This window comes from Gossypium arboreum, chromosome 5 (genome assembly GCF_025698485.1).
Source record: "Gossypium arboreum isolate Shixiya-1 chromosome 5, ASM2569848v2, whole genome shotgun sequence".
NCBI lineage: Eukaryota > Viridiplantae > Streptophyta > Magnoliopsida > Malvales > Malvaceae > Gossypium > Gossypium arboreum.
In genome coordinates, this window is record NC_069074.1 from 7,925,149 (window position 1) to 7,947,639 (window position 22,491).

Genomic DNA, 22,491 nt, shown 5'->3' on the forward strand with positions numbered 1-22,491 from the left:
AACTTAAAACAAACTTACTTCTTTTAATGTGAAAAGCCAGACCAGTACCACCGACTTCTGTTTTGTCGAGTGAGACAATTCAATGTCACGTTGTTTTCCTTATGTTTTCTCATTTTTTTCCCATTTCAATATCATACAAAAATAAATAAATAAAAAGCTACCATCTTCGACTATATATATGATGTCATTAATCAAAATACAGAAATAAAAAAAAATTGAATTGATGGAGGAGAGTTTGAGATGCAAATTTATATACGGAAATTGTATGTGTATAGCTTAAAATAGAAACGGTTGATTTAATTCGCTAATTGCATGTGACTCTTGCTTCAAATTAACATGACTTTGTTGGTCGCATTTTTGGCTACGACTTGGTACATTAAAAGACTAAATTCCCTACCATAAAAGGGAACAACAAATATATTAAAACAAAAATTTAAATTTGATTAATTCATATTTAAATTAACAAGCTAAGTATGAATCTTATGAAAAAGATTATATGAAATTGTGATCTAATATTATCTTTATCCATTTCCAATAAGAGAATGACAAATTAGATTTTTCGTTCTAATTTTTAGTATTTTCCTCCTAAAAAATTCAATTCCAATTAAAAATGCTAAAAATCAGAATAAAAAAATTGATTTGTCATTCTCCTATTAAAAATGAACAGGGATGATGTGGAATCACAGTTTCATACAATCTCTTCTCTGAATGTTATAGTCATTATTATTAGAAATATTTTATTTAAATATTATTCCAAACTCAAACAATATTAATTTTAAACCTCAAAACGAATTAAAACACTCATAATTATTAAAAAAATCATTAGAGTTGGTAATTCGTATGTGAAAAATATTACTGCAAACAATAATAATATAATAGTTGGCATTGCTTGCTTGCATATTGTCACATGCTGCTTAACATATCTCACCTAATGTTATGCAGCTGTGAATCCCATGAGTACACAGCTATTGTTAATATAAATATTATATTAGCTATGCATCCTATAACTATGAATGTATGTTAATGAATCGTGGAAATTAAAGTGGCTTCGACGACTACTAATGACACAGGAAATTCAATCTATTATATATAAATATATATTCATGAATTATTATTGTTATAATTATAGTGAACAAATATTAGGGCTTTTGACTTGATTCCAATTCCCAGTCACATGCTTCAAGTACAAGTTATTGAGATACTTGATTGAAGCATGCATGCATGGAACTGAAGGTCAAAACTTCCCACTGATGCATTGCTTTTAGAAGATCTAGAATGGGGATAGGGTGCATTTCGGTGGACTAATTAATTAAAGGCTTAGCTCTTTTGACTTAAACTAAAGTATAACCTATATATATCTGCATGCATGGACTGCTTTTCGGTCGTATCATTCAAATTTCAAAATCCGCAGCACACAAGTTTGGGATATTTGACATCAATGGATCAGTCGGTTCATTAATATTTAATACTAGAGTACGGATACGAGGCAATGTTTGATCCCAATATATTTCTAGTAAGGTTCATTTTAAATTGCTATTCTCTTTGTGTTATTAATTTCAGTATTAGGACTTTGTTGAATTTCTCACATGCATCGTTTGAAACAGCGTGCGGAAAGCTTTTCACAGAATATTTTGAAAATCTTTTAGATTGATAGTTTTTTAAGGAAAAAATTTTAAATAATTAATATTCAAACATGACTATAATCAAATTGTAAAATTGATGAGAATATTCGTGATCTTTTAACACTTTATTTATAACAAATAAAACGTCTAAGAGAACATAATTATAAGCAAGCGAAGAGAAGGTTGTCTGATTTCAATATCTTGTCTTCCAAATAATTGCAGTGGCATTGACATGATGCTAGCTAAGACAACTCGAGAGCGTGTTTGAAAATGTTGCTCAGTCAATAGTAAAAAGGAAACGATGGTGGTTGAATCGAACAATAGCCAATCCCGATGCAGTCATATGGGGAACTGCCTGCAGCCATTTTTTTGGGTGGATTCCGAAAAAACACCTGTGAAAGTTTAAATGGGCTGCATTCGAGTTGAGTCAGAATCCCATGAACATGACGCCGAAATTTTGTTTTTTATTTTTTCTTTCAGCTGCCAAAGAAAGAAATGTTTATGTTATGGGATTACCACTCGAGTTTGTTTGTCTGTCATTGGAACAAGAAATCCAACATTATCATTCTTTGTTTGGTGGATACCTTGCTACCTTGCTCCATTGTTGTTCATTTTGTGCTTAGCCCTACAAACCCCCCCCCCCCCAAAAAAAAAGGTAAAATCCCCATGTTCCATAATAATTCAAACCTAGTCAGAGTCAATAAACTTTAAAAATATTTTAAATATATCTAAACATTTTTCGTTGTAGTAATCAAGCTTTAGTCTTTGATATAATTAAAGAGAATATATATAAAAAATGAATTAATATTTTTGTTAAAACCGAGGGAAAATGGAAGGTTGAGGTTATTACATGGTTGGAACAAGGTTAAATAGAAAAAGAAGTTTCCCCACTTTCAAGGGAAATAACAGTAAGAAATTTGGTTTTGTTCTACCAAAATTTCTAATTAGCTCATTAATGTAATGATTACTACAAGCTCAGCAAATGACAGTTTTCTTAAAAAGAACAAATGATAAAGTTGAAATCCAGCATCCCTGGTCAGAAAATTCAAAAACATGTTCACTTTTTAGTTAGATATAGGGTGAATCTAGATATTTTTGAGTTAGAATTAAATTGTATATTATTACGATAGTAAAAATATAATTTTAATATTTTAATAGTTTATATTTTATAGTTTTATAATATTAAATTAAAATTTTATTTTTTAAAAATTAAATTATAATTTTATTATTATTAATTTAAAATTTTATAAATTATAAAAAAATTAAATAAAAAATTATTTTAAAGGGGTTAAAACCATTGGCAGTGGTATCCCTAGTTCCGTCACCGTACATAGGAGTGACAATAAAGTGGAGCAAGTAAATATTATCAAATTATTATTATTTTATTGGTGGCATGATTTTATTTCATGCATTGCGTTTCATCTATAATTACCTCAATTTATTTCAAATTTATTAGTTATTTTAAAGATTTCAATGTACATTTAACAAATAAGTTAAATATCTCATCTAAATATTTAATAATTTATTTAGTGATGTATTACTATATTTTTATCCTTTTAAAAATCAAATATATAAAATAAAAATAAAATAGTAATTTTAAAATATTGAAGCAGGTGAGTTGAAGCGAGCAACCTGTCTTCCAAACCAAAAAACATGTTTTACGTTGTACTATCCCACCCCACCTCCATTGTTAAAGGGAAAAAAAAAACAACTTTTAGATTCAAAATGAATACTTATCATCTTTAAATCAGAGTGGTTTTTTAATTATATAATTTATAAGCATATAAATATTGATCTCTTATTCAATTAAAGGAAGATTGGATTAGGTCATCAACTCTTTTTTACATCCAAAATTCAGAACTTCCCTCTTTGTCGTCAAGCTAATTTGTCAATGGTCAAAGGACATAATTAAGGGTGCCTCGAGAGATTTGTTCCAATGAATTTGGCTTTAATAACTCATAGACCCCAAGTTGTCTTTTTGGAGGAACATCAAAGTGACTCAATAAAGTAAAATCACATGTATTTTTTAAAAAAATTGTCATCAGATTAAGAGATCTTATTTTAAAATTTTATTGAATTCAATTTTTTTTTTAAAAAAAAAGAGAGAGCATAGGGAATGCTTTGGCTTCTAAATCATTTTTGAAAAATTCAATTAGCTTGATAGTTTATGGGAAAACATTATTCATTTACTTGTATGTTTGTTTATTTGTGAAAATTTTGGGTAGTACACAGCTGAAGGCAGACTGGGCAAGGCCAATAGTCAAAGTGGGTCCATACCTAATGACTAAGCCCATAACTAAAAGGAATGGCTTTGGGTATGATAAGGGGATTGGGCCCATAAATTTCTACCTGGCAGAGGGAATGTGGGACTCTGACCAACTTGTTGGGGGCCATTTCTGTTTATTTGTGTGTTTACTGAATGTTACCACTTATAACTGTCCCTCTTTTTACAGCTAAACTTAAAATGTTTTTAACTCCATCAATGTCATGTGTCTGCTTTTAGTGCTTTATCATGTAAAAAGTTTGAGTCTTTCTTCATCCTTTCTCTCTAATTCATTGTAAAAACAGAGTAAATGGCACTTTTTTTTTCTTCCTTCATACCGTAAAAATGTGTGCTTTATATTTTATAAACATTGTCCAGCAGCAATGATAACCTAAAATCTTTTAACCATGTGAAATGGAGGCACAAAAACCCAAAAAAAAGAAAATAATTTGTAGAATCAAGAAATAGTTATAGAATGATTATAACAAAATTCTTAGTTTTGAACTCCAAAGAGTTAGCTATTTTTCATTTCTTTTAAAAAGATTAATTATTACTTGTATGTTGAAAAAGAAAGGGACTGACCTAATGAAAACTTAAAAGAAATGTTTTTGGTAGAATCCCATTTGGTGGGGAAAGAAATTGGTGCATTGAAGGGCTAAGAAAGTTATTTAGTCCAGTCAAAGAAAATGGGCACCTAAAGTTATATAATAATCATTCTCCTCACACTTTCACATTTATTTCTGTTTCACATTATACATTATTTTCCCCTCTAATTTTATAAAAAATCACTTTAAAATGAATGAAAAAATTAACATGTGTTAACTTTTGTTGATATGGTTTACACATAGATTACCACGTAGATAATATATTAACGTTTAATTAATTTTAAAAACATTTTATATTTTTAAATAATTTTAATGATTTTAATTTTTTGAATTATTAAAGTTTTAAAAATAATTAAATGTTGATGTATCATCCACGTGATAATCTATTTGTATGTCATATCAGTAAAATTAAAAAATATTAATTTTCTTTTAGTTTAGAATGACTTGATAAAAAGAAACTTAAATTTAAAAGCTAAAAAATATGAAAAGTTAAATGGGAGCTAAATCTGTTTTTGGGCTTTTTAATTAACTTTTAAGAAGTCATATGCCAACTAAAGCTAAAGATGTGTAGCTGGGGTGCTACTTCAACATTGAAGGAGAAGAAGTCAAATAAAAAAAAAAAGTTAAAAATCCAAAAATATAATTATAGAATAATATGTGCTCTTTAAATTAACTTAAAAATCAATATAATATATATAAGCTTTTTAAACTCTAATTTTGACATTAACAATTACAAAATATTCATAAGAGATATTATGGGTTTATCTTTGGGCCTCCCGTTTCTTTCTAAGATACGAGGAAGGTTACATGTGGGTTTACCTTTTCCCTTAATGGGACGAAATCCAATGGCAGTGCCATGCTTTATTAATCCGAGAATTTGATGGTTATGCATGGATGATGATAATGATGGACCTATGGCCCAAATTAATTTAAACAAATTTTTTAATGTTTTTCCGTCCATGGGAACTCATTCAAGGCCCAAATATATCATTTCCAGTTAAGTCCTCGTAAGTTACGAGTCGTAACCTATAATGTTACCCTTAAAATGCTTTTAAAGCCCATTTGTGATGGCGCTTCACCGAAGGGCATTGTGGTGGGGGAACCCTTGAGAGTTCAACCAAGAATGCATACATATCATGGAAGGATGTTGATTACTTGAATTGCAGAACACTGAATGAAGTTGACAAAACTAAAAATTTGTCAACTTTTTTCCCAGAATACATCACTAAATTATCCTGTTTATAAATTTGTAAACTATGTTTTCCACCTTGTAATGTATATATTTTTTGATAAAATATTGAGCCAATAATAATTCAATCCATTTTTTGTTTACAGGTTGGCTAGTAAAGAAATCAAAGAAAATTTACAGGCATTGCTCGGTGATACCTACACACTACATCCCCAGTTGGGACTGTTACCAAATTCATTCCTCGTCTACAGAAAAATCAGGCTCTGCTGGCTTGGGCAAGGAGCTGACAACCCCAGAGCCAGATCCTGAATGCATCTTAACACCTATCCTAGTGCTTGCTGCTAGCCTGGCTGCATACATAGCCAAGCCTGAACAAGGTGCCGGTGGTTCAGGTTCTGCAGCCATCACCAAGTTCTCCTTAGCTCTAAGTTCAGCCGCTTCCTTTCGTTTCTTAAACCGACGCCATGCTGCTTGTATGAAACAGGCGGCCCATGTTCTCCACTGGTGTGAGTAAAACCGGAATTTGTGTCTTAGTTGTTTGCTATGTAATCTTCTGAACTGTGATGCCACAAATTTGAGGTCTTCGGCTCTAAGAGCAAAGGCCTCTACTTCTGATATTGCTTTAACTGTCCGAGTTGAGCATGGGAGAATGACAATCGGACGAGGATCCAATGCCCATGTAAGCAGTTCCTCACCGCAGAAGTCTCCTGGGCCAATCTTGCATGAATTGAAGAATCCGGTACGGCCACCATTCGTGGTATAGGAATCTAGGTGGCCTCGAATTATGAAGAGCATCTCATTGACAGGATCACCTTCGCGGACTAAGATAGTGCCTTCAGTGCACAAGGCTGGTTTAAGTCTCTCACAGATTGCATCTAACATCCTTTCATCCATTTGATCAAACAGTGGGACCTGTTGAATCCGTAAATATAGTTGCATTACATACCAAGCTTAGTTATTGCATGAAGTCTAATCTCTAGTGTAGTCAGATATTAAAAACTTACTCGCCGAACAAGGTCGAGACAGAGGTGGCGTTTGATGTCTCTACGTAGATCCAAGGGAAGGCCTTTGAGTAAAGCTTCTTCATCAACTCCTCTTGTAGCTAGCCATTTATACTGATCATATTTTCTTACAGATTGCTTTAGCTCAGGAGGAAGTTGCCTGTGACGCATCCATTGCTCTGTATCAGTTCTCCTAATTCTCCATTCTTCCAACCTGACAGTTGTCGATTGGAGGTATGTCTGCCAGTGAAACATTATCAGAGTTAGAAATTGCTAACAACCATGATGTCAAACTTTTTTGGTAACTCCAAGATCATGTCAAACATTTCACTCAAGGATTGTTTTGAGATGTGTCTATATGTTATTAATCAATCATTACGAACAAAAGCTAGATGCTTGCGTTTCCATGAAAAGTATTGGGGGAAAGGACTTACTTGCATATTCCCAATGAGCAGCGCAAAGAGAACCAGACCAAGTGTTGCAATAATGATGGCAAAAACTATTTCACCCACATAAGTGCTTGTGTCAAGATTTTGTCCCAGTGAACTGCAATGCATGTTGGAGACAGAGCGTCAGAGTTTAATGTTTTATGTTTGCAATAAGTTTAGCTCTAAAATCCCAGAGCCATACTGCAGCTGGAAATACACTTGAAAAATAAGGTTCTTTTTTATTGATTTGTTAAACAATTCGTCTTCTTCTTCTTCTTTTTTGTTTTGATTAATGAAAACTTTATGGTGACACAACTGACCTCAAGTTCCTTAAACCCCACCAGAGGCAATAAAAGTATTTGTTGAAGAATGGTGAAGTTGTAACATCAAATGTCAAGGCATCACCATATATACCGAACAGATAGAAGCTGGAACTTGGACTGCATAGGTTAGTAATATTGCTGGACTTGAACCAGGTATCCCTGCCAGGGTCTTTAACCCTGTGGCAATCAAAAAATTTATACTGACACCATGGATCCTCGACATCACAGGCAGTCCTCCAGCATGCTTCTTGTCGCTCTATTGCGAGAAGATACCAGCAAGCTCCTAAAACCTTCTCAAAAAAGATTGAATTAAGCTTTTTTTTTTTTTCTGAATTGGCAGCCTTTTTCGTTTTCCATACTGAATATGGTTCTTTTGAGTAGAATAACATACTGCAAGCTAAAACCAGCCATTTTTACTTGTAGACTCGTAGTTTATAGGTTTCAGAATCACTTACATGGCTAGCCAGCATGTAGAGAATGAGGTTATAAGCAGCGCCGGCCCATGCTGTTTCTGTAACAACACCAGTGGCCTTGACAATTTGTGATGAGAGTGGAAAAATTAGAAAAAGTCTGGGGAGGTACTGGAAAATGATTATGAAGCGGAGTACGTTTTTCGTGTTTGTCATCGTTGAACCTCTAAGATTTGGAATGACAATCCAGATCAAAACCTGGGGATGATAAGATAGAGCAAATTCGATGCCTTAGTTTTACACATTAAATCATTAAAATACTCTTATTAAAAGATGAAATATTTAAATGAGTTTATACCTGAGGAAGTGGCAGGGCAGCAATTAAATCAATCCAGAAACTTTTCTGGAGGTACCTGGAAGCAATCTTCCTGGAATCTATTACAAGCTCTCCTCTCCCAAATACACGAGAAGGAGGCGCAACATAAGCTGTCCGAAACCGAATGAAAATCTGAATCAAATAAAAGGCATCAGCCAATGATCTAACTATGGTGAGGATAACTTCATGTGGTATTCCAATATCAATGCAGACTTCTTTCCAAACTACTGGCAAATAAAAGAACAAAGGATCCACAAACAAAGACACTAAGCATGATACTAGGAAAATCTTGTTCCACCGGTGAATAACCGGTCCCCGAGGATCCAAAATCTTCTTCTTCACTCTCTCAAAGTCCTCTGAGAATACCCTGGACAGTACTTTAGCTTTTAAGGATTTGCCTGTCCTACAACTACTGCTACTAGTAGGCAACTCCTTGTCACCCTTCTTGGTCCCGGGCTCTGATATTTGGGTTCCATCAATGTTGAATTTCAGCTTTATCATATTCATACCATCTCCATTAATGGTGTTGTGGAGCTTTGCCAATTCAAGATCATCTTGAAATCTGAAAAAAAAAAAAAAGACATATGTTAAGCCAGGAATATCAATTTGATTGTTCCATTGCTGGTTTGATATGCTAAGTAAAATGAGAGGTTACTGAAACCATTAAAGAACAAAAGACGGAACAAACCTTACAGATCTCGAATTACCATACCCCATGGCTTGTCTTATAATGCTGTTGCCGTCGTTTCAGTTATTAGATTGGATCCGTAGAAGGGCGAGAGACTGCTGGTCAAAAAACAAACAGTTTATGGATATCAGGTCATGAATAAACTGAAGTTAACGTAGGCAAGTGGCAAGGACTCAAAGCCATACAAAAGCAGCAAATGCCCTTTAATGGCTACTTGAACCAGGAATCATGTGACCTCTGGTATAAAAGATTTAACTCAGCTTGAAAATGAAGTAGCTCTAAAGGCCATCCTCCCCCTTTTTTAGGGCGAAAGAACTGGTCAAAACACGTGACCCATTTCTTTATTCAAAACTTCATAAAGGGTTTCCTCTAGACCACCATAGAAAATATGTCTGATTTTCTATATTTGTCAGTACGAGTTGAAGCAGGAAAAATATATGAAATATCCATGAAACTTTCTCTATATTTTATTGTATATATTGGATCAAGATCAAACACCCAAATATTTTAAATTTTTTGATACCCTTCCTTAAACCAAAATAAAAAAAATAATAACAAAAGCAAATAAATGGCTTAAAGGTCATGGATTCATTGCTGACACCATTTCTTTTTAGAAATTTAGTCAGCTTGATTCCAACAGAAATATGGAAGAGAACATTGACCATGACATTGTTTTCTTGATTTATGGATTTTAAAAGAAAGAATTAGCAGTTTGGAAGAGAATAAGTCAATAAAACAAAGTTGAATGGAATATGATTCTGAATACACAATTAAAGGTTAGATCCTTAAGACTCATTCTATCAAACAGGGACATGAGAAAAAAGAGAATACTCACAAGCATTAGGCCAAACCATGTAAAATCCTCAAGACTCAGTTTTCTTCTTCACTTCAATTCAGTTTCAAACTGATCCGACGATGATCTTCTAAGAACGAAAATGTTCGCCCAATTTTTTTTTACATGAAAAACATTCAAAATAACTGTAAACTATCAGGAAATGGAAAGCTTAAACCAACACTTTCCACAGTTAGAACAATGAAGAAAAAACCCTTCTCGATGTACACGCCTTAAATTGATTGGTTTTTTTTTTTTTATTATCTGTTAACAATTATTACAAGTTTGAGTAACTTAGAAACCAAAGAATTCCAAGAAAGTGACAAAAAGAGTTCATACCAAGTAATAAAAAAATATATTATATAGTAATTATTTTGCTCAACTTTTTTAGTAATAAAATTAATAATTGAAAGTGGGAAGAAAAAGACAGAGAGACAGCATCATATGAGTGTGTCTTTATAAACCAAAAAAGAAGAACCAGAAAATCGTTAGGAGAAGAGGGGCTCCATAATCTGTACTTCTGTTTATGTACTTCTATTTTTTGTATTCATAAATCCGTATATGATTTGTCATTAATTTTATAGTTTTATTTATTATTTTTATGTAAGATCCAAGGCGTTGACTACGTTAGATACGATGCCTATGGAATCTTGCAACGTGTTTGTCCAGTAATGTACGGTTAGTTTACAACCGCAAGATGTCGGTAATAGAAATTAAAAATTTCCTTTTTTTTTTTCCTTTTATATTTTGATCCAAATTATGTGTTGAGTATTTAAAATTTATTTCTTTTTATAACTAATTTTTTTAATCAATTTAATTATAAGTTACTACCATATTAATTCTTTTAATTTTTCTTTTTCTTTTAATACTTTAGCACGCTCTGAAACCACTTAAATTAACAATAATACTCATTCCAATAAATATAAAACTCTATCAACTTTTTCTTAAACAATTCTGAAATAGTAACAAACAAGCCAAATCAGCCATTAACTAATACTGGTTAAAGCTATTTATTAATATTTCAAGATTTAGGGTTTGAATCTTGATATTAACAGTAGGTTAACTAAAAGTGTAATGATAAACAAATTTTTATTTAGTGAAATCATATAAATAAAACTTTGATTGTAGTTTATATGTACATATATAAAATTTTAATTTTGATTCAATTAAATAAATATAATTATTTATATGTAAATGTAAAGCAATTCTATATAGATAATTATATTAGTGATTTGTAAAAATAAAATAAAATAATTAAGAGTTGCAGAAAAGGAATTTGATGATGACTTGAAATCATGCAACTTCGTCAAGGACTTGAATGAAGGTAATGCCATCGGTTTTTATATTAAAAGAAAAAGAAATATTAGAAAAAAAAAAGAGCCTAACAAAACTGACTATGCTGACATAGATATTACATTAGAACCTTGAAGCTTTAAGAACTGGCATCAACTGAAGTAGCTTTGGTTTCCTCATAGGGTTCTGATCCCACAATAACGTATCAATCATTACAGTCTTAGATTGGTAATGGGGTGAGTGCATGAACCTTTCTTTTTCACTTTTTCCATTCACATGTGTTGAATTTATAGCTTCAACATCTGCATTTTCTTTTCTTTAACTTTTTTCATATTACAAAAGGTGTTTAAAATTTTTGACGCAATCCAATTTTTTTGGAACAATGTTAAGTGTGTATCTTAAAACTATATGCTTTTATTCATTTCATAATTCTTCCCCTGAACACTTACTATAATAAATCGAGTCCTTCCCATAAATTCAGTTATACCAATAGTAATAAGGTTGAAAAACTGAAAGAAGTAAAGAAGTAGTCACAGGTTGAAACAGTTGAAGTAAAAAGTGTGTTGTGATGTTGGTGGCCAGCCTGACCATGTCTTTCTTCTGGCGTGACGGTGCAGACATTTTCCAATATCCATTCAATTTCAAACTACTCCTTTATTTGTTCACATTGTCAGCTTAACCTCACCAACCTTTTATTTATTTACTTATTTCAAATCATGAGGATTATTTAGAGAAATAAAAGATTTGGATTCCGACAAGCCACCGAGATCTCGCTTCTTGCCAGCTTCATTTTATGACCTTTTATTTTTTGCACTCTTAAAAATGCTCCAACTCATTTCTAAAAGGGGATAAATATTAATGATCTTTTTTCTTGTTCAAAAATTTATTAGGGATGAAATGATGCCTAATTCATTCATGGAATAAAAACAAGGAGGTATCTAATACTAAAAAAATCAGAAATAAATATACCAATTAAGAAGAAAAAAGTTAGTTACACGTGTGACGATAATTCAACTTTTCGATCTATATGTATAGATGTAACTGATACTTAACTGCCAGAATGAAGCCAGCTCAATGTTAGATGATGGTACGACAGCAGGGGAGAGAGCCAAGAAATTAAATCATGCCCATTCATATCTTGGAAGCTAGCAATATAGTGGTCCCACCAACATCTTAAAGTGTTCTGCATGGATCATGCATGCCCCACATTTCCATATATAACATAACCGATTCTACCATATATTTAATATAGGAGGATAATACCCTTAACCTTTATTCGTAGTTAGTATAGGGTTACAAAATATTACTAGACTTTTTAGATCAAATACGAATATTTCATATCATTTAACAAACATATTAGAAATAAATTAAAATCAATCTTATTATCCATTATATGAGTCTTTGAAACCCATAATACACATTAGACATAAATCGAGACTAAATTAAGTACTCAAAAAAAATTTTAGAAAATATCAAAAATTTTCAAAAGAGCAAGGGATGCACGCCCATGTGGCTAGGCCGTGTGGGCTGTCGAAATAAGGGCACATAGACGTGTCTTAGCCCGTGTCCAATTTAGGGTGCTTACTGACTTGGGTCACAGGGCCAAGTACGAACGTGTGCTAAGCCGTGTGAGCATACTGACTTGTAATATTAAGGTGCAAGGGTCACACAACTATGCCACACACCTGTATGCTACGCCATGAACCTAATAATTTATTATAAAACTTAAATTAGCGGTTCAAAAATCTTTCTAAAACCACATTTGACTCATGAATACTAAATAATAAAATTTACGAACTTACTTGTCAAATTTAGTGGTCTTGAACCACTGTTTTCAACATCACCGAATATCGGGTTGTTACACAGAGTTACTCAAAAATGAAAAAATTAATTTTTATATATTTTGAAATGTGTAAATTAATGTACATGTTAAATGATGATTGAAAATTCTTTTTATGGGTGAAATATAAAAATGGTCACACAGTTATGACTTTCGTTTTATTTCAACCACTGCTCAACTATTAATTTTTTCGATTTAATTACTAAACTTTTCAAAATTAAATATTTTAGTCACTTTGAGCTGGTTTGAGTTTTTTTTTATTGGCCTAGTAATAAAATTAACTGTCTAATGTTTACACATTCTATCAATTTAACCATAAATATAAAAAAATTAACAAATTTAGCCCTCAAGGTTTACAAATTTTTCATTTTAACTGTAATTCTAAAAAATTCAATAAATTTGACCTTCAACTAGGGGTGAGTAAAACTCGATTCAACTAAAAAAAATAAAAAAAAAACTCGAATTTCGAGTTAAACGAATCGAGTTATTCGAGTCAACTCGAATTTTTTTGAATTTTGAGTTTAAATTGAGTTGAGTTTTCGAATTCGAGTAACTCAAATTATTCGAATAATTCGAATATCAAACTATAATATTTTACATTTTTACCCTAAACTCTCAAACTTTTTACTCCTTCCTATTTTCCCCCAAAAACTTTTACTCCCCTCCCATCCCAACCCTCCAATCTACCCAAAATCCATTTCCCACCAAAATTTTACTCCCTCATTTACTTTTTCTCAAAATTTTACTCCCAAAAACCCTCAAAACTTTTTATTTTTCCCCAAAATTTTTACTCCCTCCCACTTTCCCCCTAAAACTTTTATTCCCTTCCCATCCTACCTCCCATCTACCCCAAACTCATCCCCCTCCCCCAATTTTTTTTTTAATATTTTCCCTCCAAAATTTTACTCCCCCATTTACTTTCCCTCAAACTTTTATTCCCAAAACTTTTTATATTCCCCCTAAACTTTTACTTCTCACCATTTACTCTCAAATAAAAATCAAAATTATCCAAAAAATCACTAAACATAAATAGTAATATTTTTATTTATATATACTATTTATATTATTAAATTAAATTTCACATTTTATATTATTTATATTATTGAATTGTTTATTCATATTGAATATTTATATTAAAATTGAATTATTAATTATGCCATAAAATATTCGTGTTAAAATTTTATATTGGTATCAATTTCACATTTTATCTTTAAAATAACTTTTATTAAAAATCTCATTTTTACATTTAATATATTTTTAATTCCAAAATACATAGTGACAAGAATCGAAGATAATTGAAACAACTAAGCAAGCAAAGAAGCTAAGCCGTATATAAAAGATTAATAAATAAATTGTGAGGTGATGAAAGTTAATAAAAAATTTGATTAAGGTGGATAAATTTTATTATCATAGGTGACATGGTTATAAGGACCCAAAATTATTTTTAAAAATTTAACTCGAACAAATATAATCGATTCAATTTGAATTCCATCTCACTCGACTCGGTTCGAGAAAATTTCAAATCAAATTAGGATGATAAAATATGATTCGTTAACTTGATTAACTCGAATTTTTTTCATTCGATTCGATTGAACGCTCACCCCTACCCTCAACATTTACAAAATTTGTCAATTTCCTCAACATTTACAAAATCTATCAATTTACTCCTAGCTCAAAAAATTAAAAAAATATTTTAAAAAATCATTTTTACCTCTTTATAACCCAACGACTAACCCGTGTGAGATATTAAAAAAAAAAAAGAGTACCCTCTTTCAAGTCACTTGCAACAATTTCTTTTACTATAATTTAGACTTCACACTGGATCAAACCAATTGATTTGGAACCTATATGGAATAATTGGTTGCATTACTACCTGAATAGATAACTTTCTTAATGCATTTATTTTCTTTTCGATCTTAATTTTTTTTTGTTTTATCCGAAATTTTTAGAGTTTTTTTTCTTTTTGCAAGTGGCTTGAAATAGGATACTCTTTTTCTTATTTTAATATCTCACATGGGTTAGCCGATGGGCTATAAAGGCTAAAAATGATTTTTTTAATATATTTTTAATTTTTAGAGCTAAGACTAAATTGACAGATTCCGAAAATATTGAGGGCCAAATTGATTGAACTTTTTAGAATTATAACTAAAATGACCAATTTTGTAAACATTGAGGGTTAAATTTGTTAAATTTTTTATACTTAGATTCAAATTGATAGAATGTATAAACATTAGGGGGCTAATTTTGTTACTAAACCAATAAAAAAAAAGCCCACATCATTTCAGAATGACTAAAATATTTAATTTTGAAAAGGTTTGTGACTAAATCAAAAAAATTATAGGTGTGTGACCAAAATAGAATGAAAGACATAATTAAGTGACATTTTTATAATTTTCTCATAAAAAAATTTCAATTACCATTTAAAAATAAAATTTAACGGAAGGTCCATTTACTTGTTTTGAAATGTATAAATATTAATTTACTATTTTTCAATAAAAGAAGTAAAAGCAATCACCATAATTTCTTAATACTAATTTTACCCATTTAAGATGGTTGGATATTAAATTTTTGGTAATGGTATTTTATTAGTAATATTTCATCCATTCCATCCTAATTCCTATCCAACCATTCAAAGATTCTTGGGCATTAATAGTTATGACGAGACGATCAATGTATGCGTTTGTAATGTTTTTTTTTTTTTTATGTTAATCTTTCGGTTATTTAATGTATTAATATAAGGAAAAGATTATTATTACATAAATATTAAAAAAATTTACATTTTAAGTTAAAATTAGAAAGATAAGTCAACTTCTAGTTAAAAAGTTAATTCAAATTAAGTAAAACATTTTTTTGTTACACTGAAAATAAGTTATGTGAATAACTGAAAAGTATCAAACAAAATTTTATTATTAATTTATGTAATATTATTGTTGCAATAATTAAGAGGATGTGGGTTGAACACATATTACATCTAGATTTAAGGGAATTATGGGTGGTAATAAAATTATATAAAAGAAGAAACTGACCAAATAGTAAACTAAGTATAAATATTTTCAAATGCAAAGCAGAAATAGAATTCATATATAAAACATATTGTACAGTATCTATTTTACTATTTTAATGTTTATTTAACATATCACATTCTTGTGTTCTTGTATGGGTGTCAAAAAATATATGTATTATCCATAAATAATTTAAATTACACCCCAACCACCAGCAAAGAACATGACTGCACTCACTGCAATATATGTTGTGTTAGGGCCAGCCTGAAACTGGGACCAAGGATTCCATCAGCAGATGGTGAAGTATGAGCAGCTGCCAGGGCCCGTTCTGTAGAGAAGTTTGGCCGAAACAGAACGTCGACGCTAAATTATGGAGGTGATATCAATAAGTATAATTAAGCTTTCACTAGTAGTTTCTTTTTTGAGAGCACACTAGTAGTTTCTTTAATAGTAAAGCCAGAGGTTGATTTTTAAGGGTAGGTAAGAAATCCGCCTGTGAAGCCAGCAGCTGCGAGGCCTTCGGAGGTTATGATTGACATTGCACATGTTAATCGGGAAGCAGGGGTGGATGAAATTGGTGGGATCCATTGAGATAGCGGAAGCTATAGCATTCAAAGGGGCATTTTATCATCAGCCTCTTCCTTGAATGTTCCCGGGACATTTGCTGCGTCCTTTACAAATGTTTGTTTCTTGTTTGCGGTTAGAGAATGACTTTCCTAGCCAGTTTTTGACCAACAAAATAAGATTAACCGGCCTGAAGATTGATGGTTTGTCGGCATCTCCCTTACGATAATAGAAACAAAACCAACTGCAAAGTTTTTATTTATTTATCTATACAATTTATGGTGAAATTCAGTAAAAGATTTAGCTTCCACTTCAAACTTGGAATAAAAGATGAATAATATCTGAAATGGGGGAAAATAAACTCAGTTACAAAATTCTCGTGAAAAAGGAACGGTCAAAACGTAAAAAGAAAGAAAGACTGTATAATGAAAACAAAATTAGAAATATACATCTTCTTTGGTTTCTACTCTTGTGAGGCAGACGCGGCTTCCTTCAAGCATGTCCTCATCACTTTACCAAGCTTACTGCAAGCATCAAGGCAAAGCTGCATTGCCTGAACCAAACATTACAACCGTTAGCCCCATAACTATAGCAGCTTATGTTATCTAGAAAATGAGCATTTTACGGGAAACAAGTATTGAATAGTCCATGGTACTTTTTAAATGACTAGCATTTTGATTTGCAGGAATCAGTTGCCTGAATTTTCAGCAAATCTTGATGAGAAGTAGATCAAAATACATACCTCATTAATATCTGGGGTTGACCATTCTCCTGTAAATGTTAGTTGAGTGACCTCATAACGAGAAGGCATACATGTAAGCATTAAGCTTCCATCTTGGTAGCTTTCCTCTTCGAGAACAGGATCAATCACAAGGTTTTTCCCTAGACAGGACTTGAAACCAAAATTTACGCATTAAACACATGTGAAAAGATAAAGTTCTTCAAAGTGGAACTAAATCAGTATTCACTGTTCAAGTTTAGAAAGGACAAAACCATTCTATCATGGATTTGAAGAATCGTATGATGCCATGCAGCAAAGGACAAGCTTCTGAATATCAATGTGCCTTTTCGTTTTCCAGTTTGTAGCAATTTGTTATCAATCATACTTTAATTGTCACACAATCTCAAACACCAAATACATTTACGTATAAGACAAAGTCTGTAGGCATGTAACTGATATACTTGCAATAGCATCATAATTATAATAGCATAGTCATAAGATAGTAATGGTCTATGTTACTAGGACCCAGGGAATGAGTACCAGAAATGGGTACATGTCTGACATTGACACTGGCATGCTCTTTTTTCTTATTTTTCTAAAATTTCCATATATTTAGAGGACTATCCCTGATGTTTCAATACATGTCAGGCACATGTATTTCAATGAAAATGAAGAATTGGAGAAACGTAGCAGCCAACCTGAACTGAAGCAAAGTAAAATGAGTACAAATGAGCAGGAAGGAGGGCTCAAACCTATGCCTGCATAATGATAACAATGCTTAATGCAAACCAAAGATATTTACCACAGAAACTGCAGCAACAAGGTCATACATCATGATCCCCGCATCTGCAAGGGCAAGACTAGCACATGATATCACCACAGGAAGATCACCTGTAACCAATGTTATGAAGCCTATCAAGAAATGGCAATATAAGAGTTTAGGGCATATCCATAACGCATAAGAATTTTGATTGATTAGATAAAACTTTTGACGCTCTACAACATTGTTAAATATTTATTTGCTAAAAAGAACATTACGTGAAACACTAGTAAGAATATGAGAACCAATTTACAAGAGGCCATTAGAAGGTGCAAAAGAATAGATAGGTTAAGAAATGGAAGGAAAAAAAAAAAATACTGATAAAGGCATCTGAATCAGAAAAAATAATAGGCCAATTTCAAGCCTAATTACAAAGGATCAATGAGATGACTTACTGCCCCCAGATTCCAACACCAATGCAAAAACATCCACGGTGGTCTTGGGGAATGTTTCCAACATTATTGCACCTTCCAAAGCTTTAAGAAGCATTGACGAAAACTCTTTGTGATCCGATCCCTATGGAAAGGGAGACCAAGAAATAGAATCAACTAATTTGAAGAAAATAATTAAAAGGGAGATAAAGACACTAAATCAACTACGTTATGCATATAATCTAATAGCACCACTAAAGCTTCACACTTCCAATCATCTCATATACCTGTCCTCGAACTGGAGTGGCAAATGTTGTATAGCTGACATTACAATTTAATCTCCCAGTATCACTGTACATCATTGCTTTCTTACTTTCTCTTGGCCCAAATCTAAATAGTTAAACACAAATAACAGATGAACATGTAAAGCAGTCTCAGTATTTGAAAGAAAATTCTACTAAAGAAAGATAAGGGTTATAAAATCCCAAAAATAGTATAAAGAAGAACATGACAATTTAACATAGATATGCACTCACACAGATACAATGACCTTGGTACTCCCAAGCTCTGCATAAGCAGATCCGGAAGCAGAATTTACTGCACCTGTCCTGAAAACTACAAATCACCAACATTTTACGATTAATTTCAACTCAGCACAGCAGAATCTAAGAAAGCTTCATTTACAAGAGGATATGATGAATGATCCATAAATTTTCCATGAAAACACATTTTCCCTAGCTCCTAGGTGCCTAAAAACTATAAGAAAACCCATTATCGTGGTAGTAATGGGAAAGATGATCACACAGCATGACAACTATACCACTGTGGAAACCTAATGCTCTCTTTTATCATAAGCATGAACATTCAATTATATATAACGTAGTCAGAAGAACCAAATATAGAACATGCTGGCACAAGTAATAACAAATCATGAAGAAGCACAATCACTTAGCCACTCATTGAAATGGCCTTAATCTAGAGAGCAATGGAGAACGCTAGCCTATTCCTATACCCAGGTAATGAATCAAACTAACATACACAGAGGCACAAAAGAAAAATGAAACTTTTTTCCCCATATGGATGATTACCAAAGAATGGATAGAAAGCTTACTAATATCTAAAAGATATCAAACTTTTCAACTTTATTGGCAAAATAAAATGTAAAATTAAAACCCAAATAAAAATAACCATGATAATGTTAAAAAAAAGAGAAAAATAAAAAGGAGATAGGTTTAAAAATGAAATGAAAAAAGAAGGAAGCTTTACATGCTGGTCGGCACTGGTGGAAGCCACGGCCATCAGGTCGGACCCAATCGAGATCGTTGTCTTTGAAAATAGGGGGGCGAGTTTTTTGGCCAAGATTCGGCGAATACGTTACCGGAGCTGAACCGGGCTTTGCGGCCATGCTTTTTCCTCTTCTTGTTTCTTTTTCCTCTATTTACTATTTTGGTTTCAGTCGCAGCTCCAGGTTTTATTGCTTCTGATGCCAGGTCAAGACGCGATGCGTTTTCACTAGGAAAGGCAAAACGGTGTCGTTCAGCTGATATTCTCCTGCTTACCTCCCCTTAAAAGGTGTCAATGAGCCACGTGCAGCATAACCAAAATTTTAACTTCATTTAATAGGCCTAAACTCATCTTAAAAATGAGTTTAAATTTTGCACAAAATTAATTAAGATAAAATGTTAAAATCTGAACTCATTCAGACTTGTTTATATTAAAATTTTTATATAATTTTTCAAAATATATTTAAAACATTAAAAATATTAAAATAAAATTTTTCAATAAATTAAAAAACAATATGACAATAAAATAATAGCAACATAATAATAAAATAGTAGTAAAATAATGAAAAAAAAAGAAAATAACAGCAAAACAGTAAAAAAAACATCTTTTTTTTTGCATATTTGAGCTGGGCTCGGGCCAAAAATGCCTTACTCAAGGCTTGACCTATTTTTTAAGTAGACTTTATTTTTTTGTCCAAGTCTATTTTTTGGGTCTATATTTTTACTCAAACCCTCTCACTTTTTAAGTGGGCCTTAAAGCTGAGCTGAGTGGCCCAACCTATGGACAAGTTTACAATCATTGTTGGGGATTAAAATCTAGCTTAATCCACATTCAGGGTAATTTTAAAATAGAATTATGTTATTTTAATCATTCTATTTTCTATTAATTTAGTCAATCTGATTAATGTAATTATTCAAATTAGTTATTGCTCTTAAAAATTTTGTTAATTTATTAATAGATTAGTAATATGACACATTAGCTCATTGAGTGACTAATATCTAACTCTTAATTTTACCAATACTTAGGGACTTCTTTATAATTAGTCCAAAATTTTTTTTTTCTCCTTTTAACTTTCTCATTACTTCATTACCACGTATTAGTCACTCAACGGGCTAATATGCCACATCAACAATCCGTTGGTGGATTAACGAAATTTTTAATGACAGTGACTAATTCAAGTAAATATCATAATTAGAGTAATTAAATTGAAAAATAATTAAAATGATAAAAAGAAAACAAATTCTATTTTAAAGTGACCATGAATTTAATTTACCATAAAATCTATTTATCTTTCTATTGTGACATGTGAATTCAATTTTTGACGATGTATTTCATAATTTTAAAAATTAAAATTTGAGTCTTATTTTAGACTATATTCATTAAATTCATTAATTAAAACTATATGATAGTAAACTCGGATGTAGATGTAAAATTTATATAACAAAATTTAAGAAAAATTAATATGATAATCAAATATGATTTTGGTTAAATTGATAAAGCTAAATTATTAAAACTTAAGATGTTTTGGTTTCGAATCTTATCTTGTACAAGTACCTTTTTAAATTTTAAATGAAAAAACAAAATTGCTGTAACAGCCTAATTTTCAGTGGTGTCGGAACACTAATTCGAGATCACTAAATCCGAAAAATGAGTAGGAAATATTATTAATTTAGTGAGTATAAGTTAAATGTGAAGTTAGGAAAAATTTTGAAATAGTGAAATATACTAAAAAATATATATATATTAAAATAATTAAAATTGAAAACGAGGTATCGAGACCTCGGGAATTTTAAATCGAGCCATAAATATTTTTATAAATATTTATGGAGTGTTAATAAGTTAGTATTAAAGTTTCATCAAGAAATTTTAAAGTACTGATAGCTAATTGAGCAAAAAGGACTAAATTGTATCAAATGTAAAATTATGGGAAATGATTAAATAGCTTAAATGATAAAAGAAAAAGGGTTTAAAAGGTAAATAGACCCAAGGTCTATTTGGGCTGGACGGCAAGAGCATGAAATCACCAAGAAAATAAGGGGAATTAAGGGAAAAATTGGAAAATTGCAAAATTTACTTAATAAAGCTAGGACTAAGTGGAATTATCTAGATTTCTCTTTATTTTTCTGCTTTCTCATCAGCAAAAACACCATGGAAGAGTTCCCTTAAGCTGGTTTTTCATATTTTTACTGCAAGTAAGTTCAATTCTTGATTATTTCTTGAAATTTTTGTGTTTTTGTGACTTTTACAACTAGGTCCATTTGTTGAATTCATTAGTTCTTGATTCTATGAAAGAAATTAAAAGTTTCTATGAATATGTGCTGGAATTATATGATTATTTGATATAGAATTAGAGCTTTAAATTGTTTATATGCTGATTTTATTGAAAGAATTAAATAGAAAGTGAATGTTTGGGACCTAAATTGTAAAAGAGTTTGAAGTTAGAGTTTTATGTGGAAATTCTGAATTTCAATAGTTATGAAATAACTTATAATGTCTAGGAAAAATATTAATTGAGAAAATTAGTTTAATTGAGGGGTTAATTAAGTAAGGACTGAATTGCATGAACTGTGAAATTTGGGGCAAAATGAAAATCAACATTTTGCACTAAAACAGTTTTGGACAGCAGCAATAGTCTAACTTTGAAAAATCTCCAAAAATTGTAGAAATTTAATTATAGGATGAATAAAATATGAAATTAAAGCTTATTGAGTCTAATTTCTTATAGAAGAAACGGTGTAAGCAATGGAATTGTAAATCATGAGATATAATAAGTTTTGTGAGACAATGTCAGAATGATTTCGAGTTCCCCTGTTCTGACTTTGGAAAATCATCAAAAATTGGATAAAAATAATTAAGGGA

General features: G+C 31.3%; 2 protein-coding genes across 3 annotated transcripts; both read right to left on the reverse strand.

The window, feature by feature from the left end:
* Nucleotides 1–5,749: 5,749 nt before the first annotated feature.
* Nucleotides 5,750–10,298, reverse strand: LOC108457247 (putative cyclic nucleotide-gated ion channel 15). Its single transcript, XM_017756205.2, has 8 exons — nt 9,741–10,298; nt 8,906–9,000; nt 8,200–8,779; nt 7,887–8,099; nt 7,429–7,721; nt 7,115–7,226; nt 6,684–6,920; nt 5,750–6,591 (listed from the first exon to the last, which is right to left on the reverse strand). Exons 2-8 carry the CDS (start codon nt 8,932–8,934, stop codon nt 5,914–5,916), a joined length of 2,142 nt encoding a protein of 713 aa, XP_017611694.1. The 5' UTR covers nt 8,935–9,000; nt 9,741–10,298; the 3' UTR covers nt 5,750–5,913.
* Nucleotides 10,299–16,711: 6,413 nt separating this feature from the next.
* LOC108450595 (exosome complex component RRP41-like) lies at nt 16,712–19,874 on the reverse strand. 2 transcript variants are annotated; one of them, XM_053027690.1, is made up of 8 exons: nt 19,615–19,874; nt 18,885–18,963; nt 18,636–18,738; nt 18,373–18,493; nt 17,960–18,048; nt 17,179–17,328; nt 16,886–16,989; nt 16,712–16,777 (listed from the first exon to the last, which is right to left on the reverse strand). In XM_053027690.1, exons 1-7 carry the CDS (start codon nt 19,751–19,753, stop codon nt 16,900–16,902), a joined length of 771 nt encoding a protein of 256 aa, XP_052883650.1. In that variant the 5' UTR covers nt 19,754–19,874; the 3' UTR covers nt 16,712–16,777; nt 16,886–16,899. The 2 variants fall into 2 exon arrangements, with proteins under 2 accessions (XP_052883650.1, XP_017603772.1); XM_017748283.2 differs by having other exon boundaries at nt 16,712–16,989; nt 19,615–19,869.
* Nucleotides 19,875–22,491: the final 2,617 nt, after the last annotated feature.